Genomic DNA, 15,644 nt, shown 5'->3' with positions numbered 1-15,644 from the left:
TCATGTGGGTAGCAGCCAAGGTGGAAAAATGTTCGAGTGGGTGTCGTGAAAAAAACATACCGTTGGTATTTATGAAAAACATTTGTTCTCCTAATGGAACTCACATTTTTCTCTTTACCCCCACGGACAATATCTAATGAGGAAAATCACACAAAAAGCCCAAAAAATATGAAATTCCTTTGCCGAACTCACGTGCACCAATTGCCCAAAAGTTTTGATCACGCCAAAAGGTATTTACTCGAATTCCTTCTCAATGTATTAATATCTTTATCACTTTTTGGCAAATATTTCCTTGTAATTTATATTTTTAGATATTTCATTGGTATTTCTTGATTTAGAAGGGGTAAATCCTTGGAACTTCCCTTTTGAGTATGAGAATTTGTTTGAAGGAATAAAGAAATTTTTCTTGAAAATTTCTTTGAATTCTAAATCAAATTTGGAGTAGAAATTAATATTTCTTAATCAATTTTTATTTATTCTTTATAAGAGAAGAATTATAAAAAAAAATTGTCCTCATATTTTGTCCTTGCAAACCATTGAAAAATAAATCGTCAAACTAATCTCGTTTAAGTAGAATAATTTATGAAGTCTTAAAGAATAATTCTTACGTTGTGACCGACCTCCAACTGCCATCAGCCCCACACACAGAGGCATTTTCTCGTTTATTCTTTTTTTTTCAAAAGTAAACCCAGAAATCAAACTCCTGTAATTTATTTAACGAGTTACACAAAAGCTACTTTTTTTCTAATGAGGCGCGCCCCTTTACCTTTAAGAATCTCATTAAAATCCCATCATTTTTCCTTCAGGTGGTCGTACACGAGATTAAAAAAAAATGGGAATCTCTTCATCTTGGGGATTGCGACGATATGCTAAATAAATTGTGAAACACGATTCTTAGAAGATTTATTGACCAATTGGGTAAAACCAGTGTGTCTCTTAATGCAATTAAAATGTATCGCGCCACGGAAAGAGCGTGGCAGCAAAAATGGGCAGCTATTAATGACTAATTTGGTGCCGTTTCTGTATCATTTGTATATTAGATTGGAACAAAATCACACGGTGTTCTCACCGCTTTTGACCACCATTCATAAATATCTAATCTCACATTGAATTGCTTTTTTATTCTTTTTTATATCAGGCATTTAATTTTCAAAAATTGTTCTAATTTAATTAGAATTAGGCCGTTAATATAATATTTTTAAACATTAGTCCTACGTAGTCCTAGTCCTATTAGTCCTAGTCGGCCCAGTAGAGCAGTGGCAAAGCAGACGGCCCCAGTGTCCGTTTGCAATGTCCCTGGGAGGGTCGGCGGGTTCGAGGCTCGGTGGTGTTCGATAGGCTGTAATGCAGATATGAAAAAAGATCTCATTTGGTCAGGAATGCCCCCACTCGTTCCCACTAGTGCAATATTACAACGAGAGGCAACTCTTGAACTGATATTGACTGCTCTGCACCGTTGCTTGTGATAAAAACTTATGAATGAGGAATATTCCTAACACAAAGTCACAATGCAACAAAAATGCCTCTCTGAGGTTGACGTCAGGTCGGCAGCCGGTCATTAAAAATCAAAGCCAATTTGTGTGAGAAGCCAACCCTAAGGCTATGTGTGTTGTTGTTGTTGTTTGTAGTCCTATGTCAATTTTATGACAGAAGTTGCTTGATGTCATCCTTTTGACATAAGCTCTACATGTCATTTTTATGACATAAACGTTTTATTATGTTGCTCGTTCAACTCCGGACCTTTTCGTTGGCCTTCGTGTCTGTTAAATTCATATTTTAAGAAAAATGGCCAGTAAAAAAAATAAATCAACCCTCAATGGTTTTTCATACATAGCACGAAACCCCTTTCCTAATAAACATGTCAAGCGTCAAATCAATCCACGAAAGAGTTAAATATCACGCTAAACTCCACACAGTACCTTTACAGATCGATCTCAAGTGAGATTTCAAGGTAAAAGCTCAATGGGTTTCGAGGAAAAGCGAAAATTGTTTGCAATCAGAGGGCAAAGAGGGTGTAAATTTCATTTTACCTTTTAGGCAGGAGAGGGTGACACAGCAAAAGAAGGGCCAAAAAGGTATATTTACGATTTTCCTCATATGTATTACAGGGATAGTGGGGGGTATAGGGCAAGTCACCAGCCCCCCACATTTAGCGCCACGTCGTGGATCATGACGAGGAATTAGCCATACAAAAACTACACGATTGCGTGTTATCGCCGCGCTTAAAACTGTTCAGCAAATGCGAATAATTGTTATTGTTGAAATCACGACACAACTTTAAGTGCTTCCATGGAAGTATGGGGCTATTAGGTAAGTGGGTGGTGAACTAATTAGACGTGGATACACCACGTAACATTTAATTGTTGTTGCTTTTTTTGCGCCTTCTTGGGAGGCGTTAGAAGTGGTGAGTTTAGGAGGTAGGAGATTGTGATAAATGCATTGAAAATTGCAAGACAACATTTTTTTTCTCCTCTCTCTCTCTCTCGAGGATTTTCCCGGGGCTTTTCCAATGGATTTTTGTACCCCTATATATACCTGAGTGGGTGGGTATAACGTGCAAAGCGCATGTGACTGCGAGAAGGGCATTAGCGTTGGTATTTTCTCAGATGAAAATTAAACCCTTAATTGTGCTTAATTGCAATTATTTACTTGACTAATTCCAACTAAATGTAACTTGGCGTGTTACCAGTACTTAAGTATTATTTCCGCGCAGCGATAAAACCCAGCAACTCCCCTTATCGCTACCCAACGATCTCCGTCAGTTGGTGGTTTGTTTCACCAACCCCCGTATTCGCGCGCTAAAGGGAAAAAATGCATACACCTCGCCCCCTCATGTATGCGCGTTGAGTGCTCTCTCAAGTGGACAGAAACAATGGGGGAGTGTGAGAAAAAACTGGCCCACACGAAAGTACAAAAAAAGGTGAAGTGGGATGAAAATAAGTATTAAATGTAATCAAGAAATCAAACAACGGAGAAATATTGGACTTTTCTAGACTATTTTTGGCGCATTTTTTCGGGTATTTGCTCATTCCTGTGTGAGACGAATATATATGAAGTCCATTTTCCGAGACTAATGGTAATGGTTTAATAATCACTCTTGCGTGTGTGATTTCCACCCCTTATGTGTTGTATTTCACTCCATCAACCCCATTTCCCATGTGATATTCACTCCCATTTACCTTCTCCTTGACACAGCAGTTTAGGCATTCTCAAAAGTACTTTTATTTACTCATTTTTGAGCATAAATTGAATTAGTATTAATATTTTTTTTAATCTAACGGATCTCCTGAAAAAAACTTAAAAGAATTTTCAAATCCGAAACATAACAGAAAAATTGTAAATACCTAACTATGAAAAAATTTAATGACTCTTTGAAGTTTCTGCAGTTTTCTTGATCGGAGACAGTCAATTAAAACGCACATCTTGACGCTTTCAGCGACGTTTAGGTTTATTTAAAACCATCATCAAGCTCTATAACAAAATATGTACATCTTAGTACCTAGCATTGTGACATAAATCTGGGAAACATTCATAAAGCGTATATTGAAATACAAACTCTCTTCAGTTGTACGACACCTGTAGAGCCTGATGATGGTTTTATATAAATCGAAATGTCGCTTAAAACGTCAAGACGTGCGTTTCAATTGACTGTCTTCGATAAAAAAAAACTACATTGAGAATAATCCCTCAAAAATTAGAAAGATATTCTAAACAAATTAAGAGCATAAAATAAATATATATAATAAAGATTCAATTTAGACACACATTTTATCAAAGGAGTTTATTCAGGCCAGTATGAAAGATGATCCTCTGTCGCAGAACAATTTTAACCCATTCCATCTTGTAGAGGATCAAAAAACATTGAAGAATCGCGAGAGAAACTCCCCAAAATCCACTGGGATCACATCGAAAAGTGCAAATAAAAATTGCCAAAAAATTCAAATATTTCGACGCCATTTGACATTTTTATCCCTATAAAAAATGTTTGAAAACTTTTTTGTAGACTTGTCGCTCATTTTCCGTGGAGTTTTTTTCTAGTCAAAATAAATGTTTATTTTTTCGTTTCTGGAGTGATTTCTACATCTGAATCTGTGAAATCTTCTGCTCCTTGGAAGTCTGTGCATCTAATGATACTCTCAAAGCACTGAGAAATCAAACTCATTGGGAGTTTATTGCTGTGAATAATTTCATGAGACTTCCGGATGTCTTTATTGATAATCTCCACGGTGTGGAGGGATTTGGAGATTATGTCCAGGAATTGGAGACTTACTTTTGGTGTTTCAGCCTCCTCAAGAGCGGATGCAACAAGGAGGAGGGCATAGAATCTCTGTTCACTGCCCATTGATTCAATTTCAATGCGTCGGAGCAAATCTTTCGCTTCCGGAGGTCCCAATTTCTTCAGCAAAACCTCATGGGAATTCTGCAGAAAAGATCTCTGAGAGGCAAAATGAAAGTTGAGAATCACTTTTGTCAGCTCCAGGAAGTCATTGCTCTTGGGAAAGATGAATGGGAAGACGGTGATGAAGATTTTGTGGACTTGCTCAGTGTTCCAATCTCAGAAGGAGACTTTCAGGAGCAATATCAGAAATGTCTTCCGTGCTGGTCACGATTTGCTTGATGACTCCGTCGAATGTTTCCGGATACTGACTACTATATTGATTTCTACATCTGAATCAGGTATATTGCGCTGGATGGGATTCAACTCGGTAAGATTTGCTTAAATTCTCACTGGCAAAGAGGCCCAAGAAATGTAAAAAGATTTGTTTTGATTCGCAAGGGGATGGTTGTATCAACCTCCCTCAGCTTCATTTCACTGTGGATCACCTGATTCAGATGTAGAAATCACTCCAGAAACGAAAAAATAAACATTTATTTTGACTAGAAAAAACTCCACGGAAAATGAGCGACAAGTCTACAAAAAAGTTTTCAAACATTTTTTATAGGGAAAAAAACGTCAAATGGCGTCGAAATATTTGAATTTTTTGGCAATTTTTATTTGCACTTTTCGATGTGATCCCAGTGGATTTTGGGGAGTTTCTCTCGCGATTCTTCAATGTTTTTTGATCCTCTACAAGATGGAATGGGTTAAAATTGTTCTGCGACAGAGGATCATCTTTCATACTGGCCTGAATAAACTCCTTTGTTAAATTAAAACTTTCTATCCCGGAGATATAATGAAAACTCCCGGAAAATATCATTAACCCCATTAACCTTCATTTAAGTTTATATTTTTTTAAATTAACCGTGCCTAATTGCAGTTGATTTATTTTTCTACTCGTAAAGGTAAATTTCTTAATTAACGTATATAGATTCTTTCTGCGAAAGGTTCTTGCGTTTCTTGCATGTTGACGAGGAAGGAAAAATGAATTTTAATGTGTGACAATTTTCTCAAATTACTCCCCAAACGATCCATTCTAAGGCATTAATCTCAATTTTTTGAGCGAAGAAGCATCAAATGCAAAATGAAAATTAGTGTTTTTGCCAAGAGTTGAACCTGAATTTTCTTCTGATGCTCTTATGTTTTTTGTATGTATGGGCATATTGCTAATTTGTTGTGGCAAAAGGGGCACTAATCGTGGGGTGAGGGCGTCACCTCGGGGCCGGAAATGAGCTAAAACGGATTCAGTTGCGTGTCATTCTTTGGCTCTATACGTACAAAAAGAGACCAAAATATTCCTCATTCCCTTCTTAGACACCGTCTTTGGGAGCAATATAATAATATAAACCGTTTCACTATGGCTCGTTTTTTTTATGTACACACACAGAGTCCAAATTAATTTATGATATCAGTTTCCGTGTTTTGTTGGTTCTTTTTTCACCTCTCCTGACCGCGAGAGCTGTAATAATCAATTTGTGTGCAAAATTGGATGAGAAATATCGACACAATGCCATCAATTTGGGGAGCTCTTTCTTTGAAATTTTCTTGCTCAAAAAGCTTCGGCGGGATAACAAAAAAAAAGATCATCTCTTGAATGAATATTGCGGTTTGGCTTTCGTGACACAAATTGACAGTTTATATTTGAATTTCTTTTTGGCAATTCTCAGTCATTTTGTCAACAGTTATGGAGTCAATTTGACTTCTTTTAGGACCACAAATTGATCTCTTTTTGTTCTCTCTTCACCTTTCATTGCTTCACATGAAAGGTGGGAGAGAAAAAAGGATCCGTTTGTATATAATTTTTGTAAAATTAATTGTTATTCTTCATCTTTCGGCTTTTGTGGGTATCCTTAGAGGAACAAAAGGATCGATCGAGGACTATTTGGTGTGAAGGATTTTTCCGTGACGCCATTCCTCCAAAAAATCAACCTGTCTCCGTCGCTGAGGTTCACTCTACAAAGTCCTCGAGCAAGCAATTTGGATAATATATATAATATTTTCTTCTCAAAAGTAAGTTCTATAATTATTTACAATATCCGGGGCAGGACTGCATTGGATTCTCTGGCTGGAGATCCTACCCAATAATTGACAATAAATTTTACCATTTAGAACGACTTTCCACTCCATTATCATTATATAGAAAGGTGCGCTCCAGAGATTTTGGACTCTTAATTTTTCTTACTGGGCCAATGGATTGTAGGACGAAAAAAAAGTTAATGTGTTTCTTTTGAGACGTCTTGTGGCGCTTCCCGAAAGGAGAGCGCTCTCACAAAAAAATGGCAAAAGAAAATCACCCACAAAAATAGGCGATTAGCTGTTATTATAGGTTGACTCTAATTAGAGGTCGTTTTTTTATGCTTCTTTTCTCAACTTTTTTTGACCACCTTTTCCCGCTTTATTTGACCATCGATGACCATTTCATTCATTGACTTTGGCTCATTCATATTTTTTTTTCGGTCCCAAAAGCAGGGTCTGCACAAGAAACCAACCCAGTTTTTGTGTGTAAATTTATGCGTTTCTTTCTCTCATCATTTGCCGCCCTTTTTCTCGTGTTCTTTTTGTGAATCCTTCAACATTGCCGAAAAATGGTCAAGAGAAACTCATTGAGAAGATCCGTGTTTACACCTTTTACTGAGAGGTTCGCGTTGGTACATTTTATATGATACGCAGAGAAATTAAATTTTCATTTAAAAATAAATTTTAAGTTGAATTTATGAGAAATCTTCAAGTAAAGAAAACTCATTTTAATTTTTAAACATCTGCTTGTTTAATTAAGTGTCATAAACTGTAGGAATTCTTTTCGGATTTTCCTTCAAAAATTAACTATTATGCAATCTAATCCAATTTTTTAAGTTAATTGTTAATAAATCCATCCATATTTGTTATATAAAATCGTTAGAAAATATTCAAATTCTCAAAGTCATTTGTGATTACGCAGCAATTTGCAGGAGGATTAAATTTCTCTTTTACATCTAAATTCAACGTAATGCTGTCATTGATTGAATTTTAACACTTTTAAGCCACTTTTTGAAGTGTCAATAATGATCACTAATACCCCCGTGCTCTCAATTTTCACCCCTTGTGAAAATGAACGTGGTTCGCACAATATGGCAAATAAAGTGTACGAAACTCTCTGGAGCGCACACATTTGGGTAAATGCGAGACAATCTGATATGGAGAGAAAATTTATATATTGAGGGGTCCTCTCTAAATTTACCAATTCGTGCGTTATTTAACCGACAAAGGGGATCATTGGAATGAATTTCTCACAAATTCCCTCCCATTTGCATGTTGCACTTTGTTTGACAAAATCCTATCTCTGCAAATTAATGTTATGTCTATAAATATATTTTCCGCGGTGTGGTTTATTGTTCTAATTCTCTTGATGTATGTTTGTGAAAGAAATTAATTCGAGCTTTGTTAAAACAATACTTCAGAAGAAATTAAAGAAAAATTCTTAGAAAAATTCTTTGTAAAAGGGAGGGAATTTTTTTTACTTTAAACATAATAGAGTCATTTGAAATTTTAATACACTCTGCGATATTTATGTATTTAGTAGCACTTTTCTTTTCTCCCATGTGGAAAATGCAACATGTCTTATTTTATACATAAATTTTCCAATGCGGGAACTGCCGCTGGCGCAGAGTCGAGATGATCCCCCAACGTGTTGGGAGAAACCCATGTGTGAGAAACTTATAAACGCTGCGTATCGGGGCGATAAACAAGCAAACTCCATCATGTACGCAAAACATAAATCAACATGAATGGCACAAGCAAGAGGAGAGCTAATCTGCATATTTGAGTGCTCATTTGCGTTCCGAACAAATTGCTACTAACAATAAGTTAAATATCTCCGCGTTAAATCTCTATGTGCGCAACTTATCGCGTTTCATGTTACCATTTTAGAGAGGTATCGGGGTTGAATGAGTATATAGCCACCATGTCCTGCACTCTCCTGCGGTTTTGTTAGTACACCACCTTTTTTTTTACCCAAAAAAACTGCAAGAGATTATCTCATGAGAGTGTCTCAAGTTCTTTTGAGCTTATTCCTTTTTATTCATTTTTGGAGGATTTTTTCATTCATTTTTTAAAGAATTTGTAAAATTTATATTTTAGTTTTATCATAGTTTGAAGATTGAACGTTTCTTTTTTAACCTTTAACGTTTTTTTTTAAGTTTGACAGTTTTTTTTGTATCATTTGACATTGATTTTAAAAGATTTTGACATTTTAGTGTTTATTTTTTTAACGTTTGATATTTTCTTTAAAAGACGTTTGAAAATCATTTAATTTTTAGAAAAAAAAATAATATTTTAAACTTTTGAGAAATAAAAGGTGAAGCTTCTTTAAGTTTTATGGTTTTTAGATATCTCATGGTTACACCACTTTTAATTAAAAAAAAAAAGATTTATTTATAAAATTATTAAATAATGAAAAAAACTCTGAAAAAATAGTTAGCCCGTAAATACTTTAGTCACCCCACAATTAAAAAAAAATTCGCAAGAAATCCATTTGATTTTTTAGCATGTGTGTCTAAAAAACCAAAAGCATTAAGGAAACTCAATCCTTATTAAATATTCATAAAATTTCACATGTGTCACGCATTTTGTTATACCAACTTTTTTTTCAAGCCTTACAACTCTATTGGTTGCACTCCTTGTGTACTAAACTAATCCATTTCGAGATTCTAATCGTGATTTTTATCGACAAACAAAACGTATGTGCAATATCTGACTCACGTAGCCGAGAAATTTGATGCAGTGGGGTTTTACAGTGTGGCAGCAGGAAATGAGGGTGAAAAAGGGAATTAATGGTTTTAGTTTTTATCATTTTGAACACTTGAAAATCTTTTGTAGAAAATAAACCATTCTTTGTGACACTCACAAGCAAAAAGGATATAATATTTATTTGATTATTTGAGGGACATCTCTTTGTGCTCATATTTTTTCATTAAAAAAAATAGTTTTTCTGTTTAATATACAAAATATTAATTTTAATATTAAATATAAATTTTAAAAATTACTCTACAAAATATTAAAAAATATGCATAAAAACATCACAAATTGCATTTTATCTAAAGGGAAAGATGAAAGCCCGGAGAGAATTATTAACCAAACAGCATTGAGTGAGAAGTGTTGCATTTCTTACTTAATTTTGCATCATTTTGGCTCATATTCTGTTTTTGGGTGGAAAATTTCTCTCATCGCAATCCCCCATACCCCCCATCATTTCCCGGCCTTTTTCCCTTTTATACCACTCACCACCCCACCCCATCCATCCCCTTGCAAAGGCAAGGAGGCAACAGAGGGGTGTTGATGGTGAATTAATGCATTCCATTTTGGATGGGAACCATGCTGCGGAATGGATAGGGGTTTGGCTTCTGGAAAAAGCACATCTCTCAGTGGCAATTTGCCACCCACCAGCCCATGTTAAGATGCTCACTTCGGTTGCCTAATAAAATGTGACACCACGCTCTGACGCCCCCAGAAATTGTGTTGATGATATTTGTTTGCATCTCATTTTGCTTAAAGTGGAATTTTATATAAACATAAAAGCGTCTCTCTTTTCGAGCGGGGGTGTCTTTTTGCAAAAAGGGTGGTGCTCAGCATCCAACCCCCACCCCGTGTCAGCTATGGGAAGGAAACTGGCTCGCTGACGGGAAAAAGTGAGTGTGGTGTCAGAAAATTAGCTCACATAGCTGTTTGACGGGATGTGACTCTTTTCGAAATAACTCTCCCATCAGCATCCATATCCGCCAAGTTACCATATTATATACATACATACATATGTAGCTACCTATATACTAACACTGAAAGGAAAAATGTTTGAAATAATTTTTCAATATTCTAATAGCTAAATATTTCGATTTATGATTTTTTCCAGTATAATAAGAAGGAATTTTCTGTGCTTATTTTCTTATTAATTTAGAAAATTCCGTAAGTACTATCAAAATAAATTAAATTAAATAATGGCCACCAAACACTTTTAGCACTTTTAGTCAACACCCAAATTCTTTGTGTGCATAAAAATAAAATTTTATTTTAGTAGCAATATAATAAAATTAAATGACATGCTGTTGAACTAAAAGGAATTTTTATTGTTTTGAGAGTGTCTGAAAAATTGAATTTTTCTCTCAAGTCTTTTTGACGCTATTTTCCAGGAAGGGGAGGGAAGTGAAAATTGTGTAAACACATGAATTATTCCCTCATCAGAGTCAAAATCACAATTTTCATATTTCACATCACACTTTGCAAAGCTGAAATTTTCGTGAATTTCCAAAGCGAGAGTCATCGCCAATCCCCCTTCCAGACATGAAGAGCAGAGCTTTCATCTCATCGCGTTATCTCATGCAAAAGCAACCAGGGTTCGTACGTTGTGGGGCAAGAGGGTATGTTTTAAATCTGCGAGTGTGGGTGGAAGAGACAGAGAAATTTTCAAACATATACACATAAAATGCAAACGAATTGGAATGCACATGCATTTTAAAATCGAATAATATACAAACTGTGAATTTTTAATAGAAAAATGTATACAGTAGACTTCAATTTCATTTGCCAACAAGCTCAGGGGAATGAGGGAGACCAACACACACACAAAAAAACTATGGGAGAAAGCTCCCTTATGCAAATGAGTGTGGAAAATGGGAGGAAAAAAATTGGGCAAAATAAAATTTTCACCTCTGCTATTTAAATAAATCTCTCTTTCGAACATCAATTTGGCTCTTATTCGATTTTATTCATTTAAGTAAATTAATGTTACTCAGATATAAATTTTTATATGAGCCACCCATGCTAATTTTCAAAAAGTTAATTGAAATTTGTTATTTAAAAATGATTTCATTAAAAAATCTACCACGCCTCAATTGCCAAGCAGGATGATTTAATAATAAAAAATATATAAATCCATTAACAGAAAATGCAATGAAATATTGCACACACAGAAAAAAGCTTCTAGATGCAAAAGCTACATATGAGGGATTTTCTGCAAATATGGAAACTCTCGGATGCTTTTGAACATCCCAAACATACATATATAATTCAATTACACTGGTGGAAAAAGAAAGAGGAAAAATCGCATAGTTGTAATTTGTTAGTCCATCTCTTAATTTAATTTTTCATATCTCCGGGTGGCATATTTTTGCTCTAAAAAATATCAACGCCAAAAGTGGCAGAAATATCTATTTTCCATCATTCCTATGTGACAGACACACCATGTTTCTGCACAAAATAGCGCAATAAAAATTACCCAAAAAATTGTATGATTGCGGACATAATTTCTCATATTTCTTTTATTGTCTGATTATAGTCCAAATAAATAGCCATAGGGGGTGACATAAAACAAAAACGGTGTCTCCATACCATTTATCTAGGTAGACGAAGCGCGAAAAATTACCTTTATATTTACTCCAACTCCTCAAAACTATTATTATCCCTCTCACCAAACACATTTTATTGTTCTCAATTAATGCGGAGACGCATGTTGTGGATTGTGGGGGGGATTTGACAAATAAGCACACACATATTCCATCGAATAGAAAACACGAAGATCGCAATTTTGTGAAATTAAAATAAATTTTCGTGTAAATTGCTCTTCATTTATTGCAAGTTGGTGGTAAAATTCTGTTGCTTTATTGAAGAATTTTTTTAGAGCTGTTTTCTTAAATTAATCATAAATATTCTTTAAGAAATATAACCGCTTAACTTATTCCTTTTATGTGAAAAATATGATGATTTAAGGACTTCTTTTTAATCAGTAACTTTTCAATCAGGAGCATGACCATGAAATCTATTCAAGACAGTGTTTTAGGATTATTTCTGAACTTTAATAGACATTAGAAATAGATTAAAAACGTTTTACGGTTCTTAGATCTAAGAATTAATTTTAAAATATCCGGATTATTATAACAACTGATGGATTCAAATAAAAAGCTTTACACAAAAAGTTTTTAATATTCTAACGTCAAACGTTTGTCGTATCTTTCCTAACATTTGACGTTTGAGTTTTTTCTTGCTTTGGAAGGAAAATTTAAATTGTTGGAGTTTTTTTTCTGAACCCAAATGTCCTTTCTAGACAAGCTCCTGTCCTCAAATTTCAAAAATTATTTATTAATTTTGTAAACTGATTTTTTTTCTTTGCGGCTTTAGAATTTAAAGATTCTTTACCTTAATAAAATTAGAGAGAACAATTACTCGAAGAAATAGGAATCTTTATATCTAGATTTTTTTTAGATCTCTAATATTAATTTTTTTCTAAGTTTAAAAATGAAAAAATCAAAACCTTTTTCTCACAATTTCTTAGACAACTTTCCCTACAAATTTTAATTATTTTATTCTCATCTATTTCTTTTTCCTAAAATTTTATCCTTTAGTAAACCAGAGAATCAAATGCTCAATCCAAGAACCTTTCAGGCAACCTTCGTAATGTGGCTCGGATATGAGATTGCGATATAATCTCAAAAATGAGAGGAGCGCATTTTTCTCATTAATTAGAGCGATCTGTATGACAAAAGCTCCGTACATCCATCCTTTGGTCATAAATAAATAAAATAATAGTCAAAATTGCTCATTATACCACCGTGACCACCTCCCACTCGGCCATCTCCGCAATATTCTCTCCTCTGTGGTCCGATAATAACATAATTAACGCGCAACTGATTTCGATGGCAATGGGTTGCATGACATTTGAATTTATGGTGGGTCGCCCAGGCGAAGAGGTGAGAGAGACATGCTTCCACCCAAAAACCGGTGAAATGGACATTGTGTTGTGTATCTATTACAAAATTAAATAAATTAAATTTATTAATGGTCAACATACATAGACACCCAGCCAGTGGAAAAAAGAAGGGAAATCGCGCAGTTACAGTCACCACAATTATGTTGATTTGTCAAGTGGAGAATCAAATTTCGGGCTTTAATGTATCTCCGCATGTGTGCATGAACCTGGAAATTGTCCACATATGGCTTTGTTATTTTGGCCATTTTTTTCATTCTCTCTCTCTCTATTTATTTAATTTTAGAAAGAAAATAGGCAGTAATGAGAGGAAAAATACCCGCGAAATTAACTAAAATCAAATTAAGTGAACGTAAATTGAGTAATTATAAGAGATATATATTTCTTATTGTTAGTCGTATGACCAAATTGTTCCGTAACAATAAATTGTTCTTTTATTAGAGTTGGAATTTTTGTGGCTGAAGACATTTTTGAAGAAAGATCAAAAAACTATTTTTTGATTCAAATTAAAATTATTTATTTCATAATATAATGTGAACAAGTGAGCCAAAAACTTAAGGGAGACTGATATGTTCAAAAAAGCTCGATCCATTTCATTAGCTTTTGCTTTATGTTAAAATTTTACAATTTTACGAAGAATATTAATTTTTATTATATTTTTGAAATATCAATTTTTTCGTGAAGCTTAAAAGCTTCAAAATTTTAGTTTTTCTCAATCTCGTTCTTATTACAAATTCATGGTAAATTAATTAATTTAAAAACAGGAGAAATGTTTAAGATGTTTTCATCCCTTATCTTATGCCTAAGATAATATCTTTCATATCATTCAATAGCAATAAAATTACTATATATATGGGCAGATAGTGAGAGAGAGAAAGAGAGACAGTATACATGATATGAATTTATAGGGAACACGCGAAAACGAAAATGTGAGGAGAGAAAAAAGAGCGAATGTACAGAGTTGCGAATGAGACAACAAATCGAGGAAATTGCCCTTCTCACTGCCATGCAGGGGAAAAATAAATCAAACATAAAGTGTTTTAAAAGCACCACTTAGAATACTTTTTTCAGCTGCGGAGAACAATTCACATACACATGAGTTGGCAACATCCCACAGTTTTTGCGCAATTTTCCCCGGCGATCCGGCGCTCTGGGCAGAGGCGGAGTTTCCCACACTGGTGTGCACTCAACTCACACGTCCACTGGCGGAGAGCCCGCTGTGAGCATCCTTCAGATGCACAGACAAATCGATATGGCGACCAAAATCGATGCTTTCCGTGAGAAAAATATGTATCAACAGAAATCACTCATGGGGAACTCTCGCGAGGGCTAATTGTGACAATTATACAATGGAGGGAGATACCTGGCAGTTGTGAGGTGTCTCTATACATAATCTCAACTATATATGTAGTCCATCCTGCTCCCACTGCAGGGAAATAAATGGCTACAACAGACGAGATGAGAAGATGTAGGACGCCAAACGAAGCACCTCAGAGTGACTTCCGTCACTTACGCGGATAATTGTTTTCCGTTTTCTCCCGCAAAGCTCTCTCTCGCGCTATGTACACACTCCTCGTGGTAGCCGAAAGCTTCCCCGCGGAGCGCTGGAGGCGATTGGTTGATGTCTGGAGGAGGAGCCATGGAGTGTGTGAACTGTGAAAAGGGAGAAATACAGTGAGTCAGTGTGCTGATGGATTGGCGGCGGAAGGTGCCTCTTGCACGCCAGAGTGGTGGTACGGTGTTCAGTGTTGGTCCAACTCTTAACGTGAGATCATGCTTCTCGACTTCTTGCGCTTCAGCGTCTGAGGAAGAGATCACCTGACGTGGTAAAGTGAAACACTTTTTTGCTTCCTCACCCGTGCGGTAGTGCATGTGTGCATCAATTTGAATTTTCTTTCACGTGCTTACCGGACAAGAACGTTCTTAATTTTGAATGTGATTATGCAGTGATTTCGTGTAAATTCGTGATTATTTTTTACGTGAATCACCTGAAATTAATTTTGCTCCAACAACGTGGTGAAGATACCACCAAAATTCATCAGAGATTGCAACGGAAACATCACCAAAAGACCGTTGAAACTCCTGAATTGGACATTTACTAAGAAGGTGTGAAAAATAAACCGCCAAGAATCGCAGTCAAACAAGAAAACATTCAGCTACAGTTGGTGTATGAACTTAATGAGCTAATTAGTGTTTTTAAAAGCGAAAATTAAATAATTTTTCAAAGTGCATCTGATGCAATTGGTGGAAAATTACGTAAAAGGCAAACACATAGCATTACAAACACACTTCATAAAAATCAGCAGCCCAGTGAAGCCGTGCAGCCCCAGTGAAGACGGTACCAACATAGTTGCAGTGAACGCGTCGCGATCGCATTAATCGTTTGCTATTAAGCGAATTTAAAACAATAAACAGGCATACTTTACCACATATAATGGAAATTTAATATATAACGAAAAGAAAAAGAAAAAAAACGAGAGCTAAGAAATACTGCAGAGAAAATGCGGACATAATTTAACACACTCGGCTGTTTAGGAA

The 15,644-nt window shown here is 35.3% G+C and overlaps 2 protein-coding genes across 3 annotated transcripts in view; both read left to right on the top strand.

The window, feature by feature from the left end:
* LOC129789572 (uncharacterized) overlaps window positions 1-15,644 on the top strand; it is a 656,748-nt gene that overhangs the window by 110,495 nt on the left and 530,609 nt on the right. The gene's annotated exons all lie outside the window — the stretch shown is intronic.
* LOC129789270 (homeobox protein B-H1-like) overlaps window positions 14,797-15,644 on the top strand; it is a 34,874-nt gene continuing 34,026 nt past the window's right edge. Inside the window, exon 1 of the mRNA XM_055825922.1 lies at window positions 14,797-14,871. Within this exon, the coding sequence (XP_055681897.1) occupies window positions 14,797-14,871 (75 nt within the window). The remainder of the gene's footprint in view (window positions 14,872-15,644) is intronic.

This window comes from Lutzomyia longipalpis, chromosome 2 (genome assembly GCF_024334085.1).
Source record: "Lutzomyia longipalpis isolate SR_M1_2022 chromosome 2, ASM2433408v1".
Taxonomy (NCBI): Eukaryota; Metazoa; Arthropoda; class Insecta; order Diptera; family Psychodidae; genus Lutzomyia; species Lutzomyia longipalpis.
This window is presented reverse-complemented; position numbering and strand designations above follow the sequence as displayed.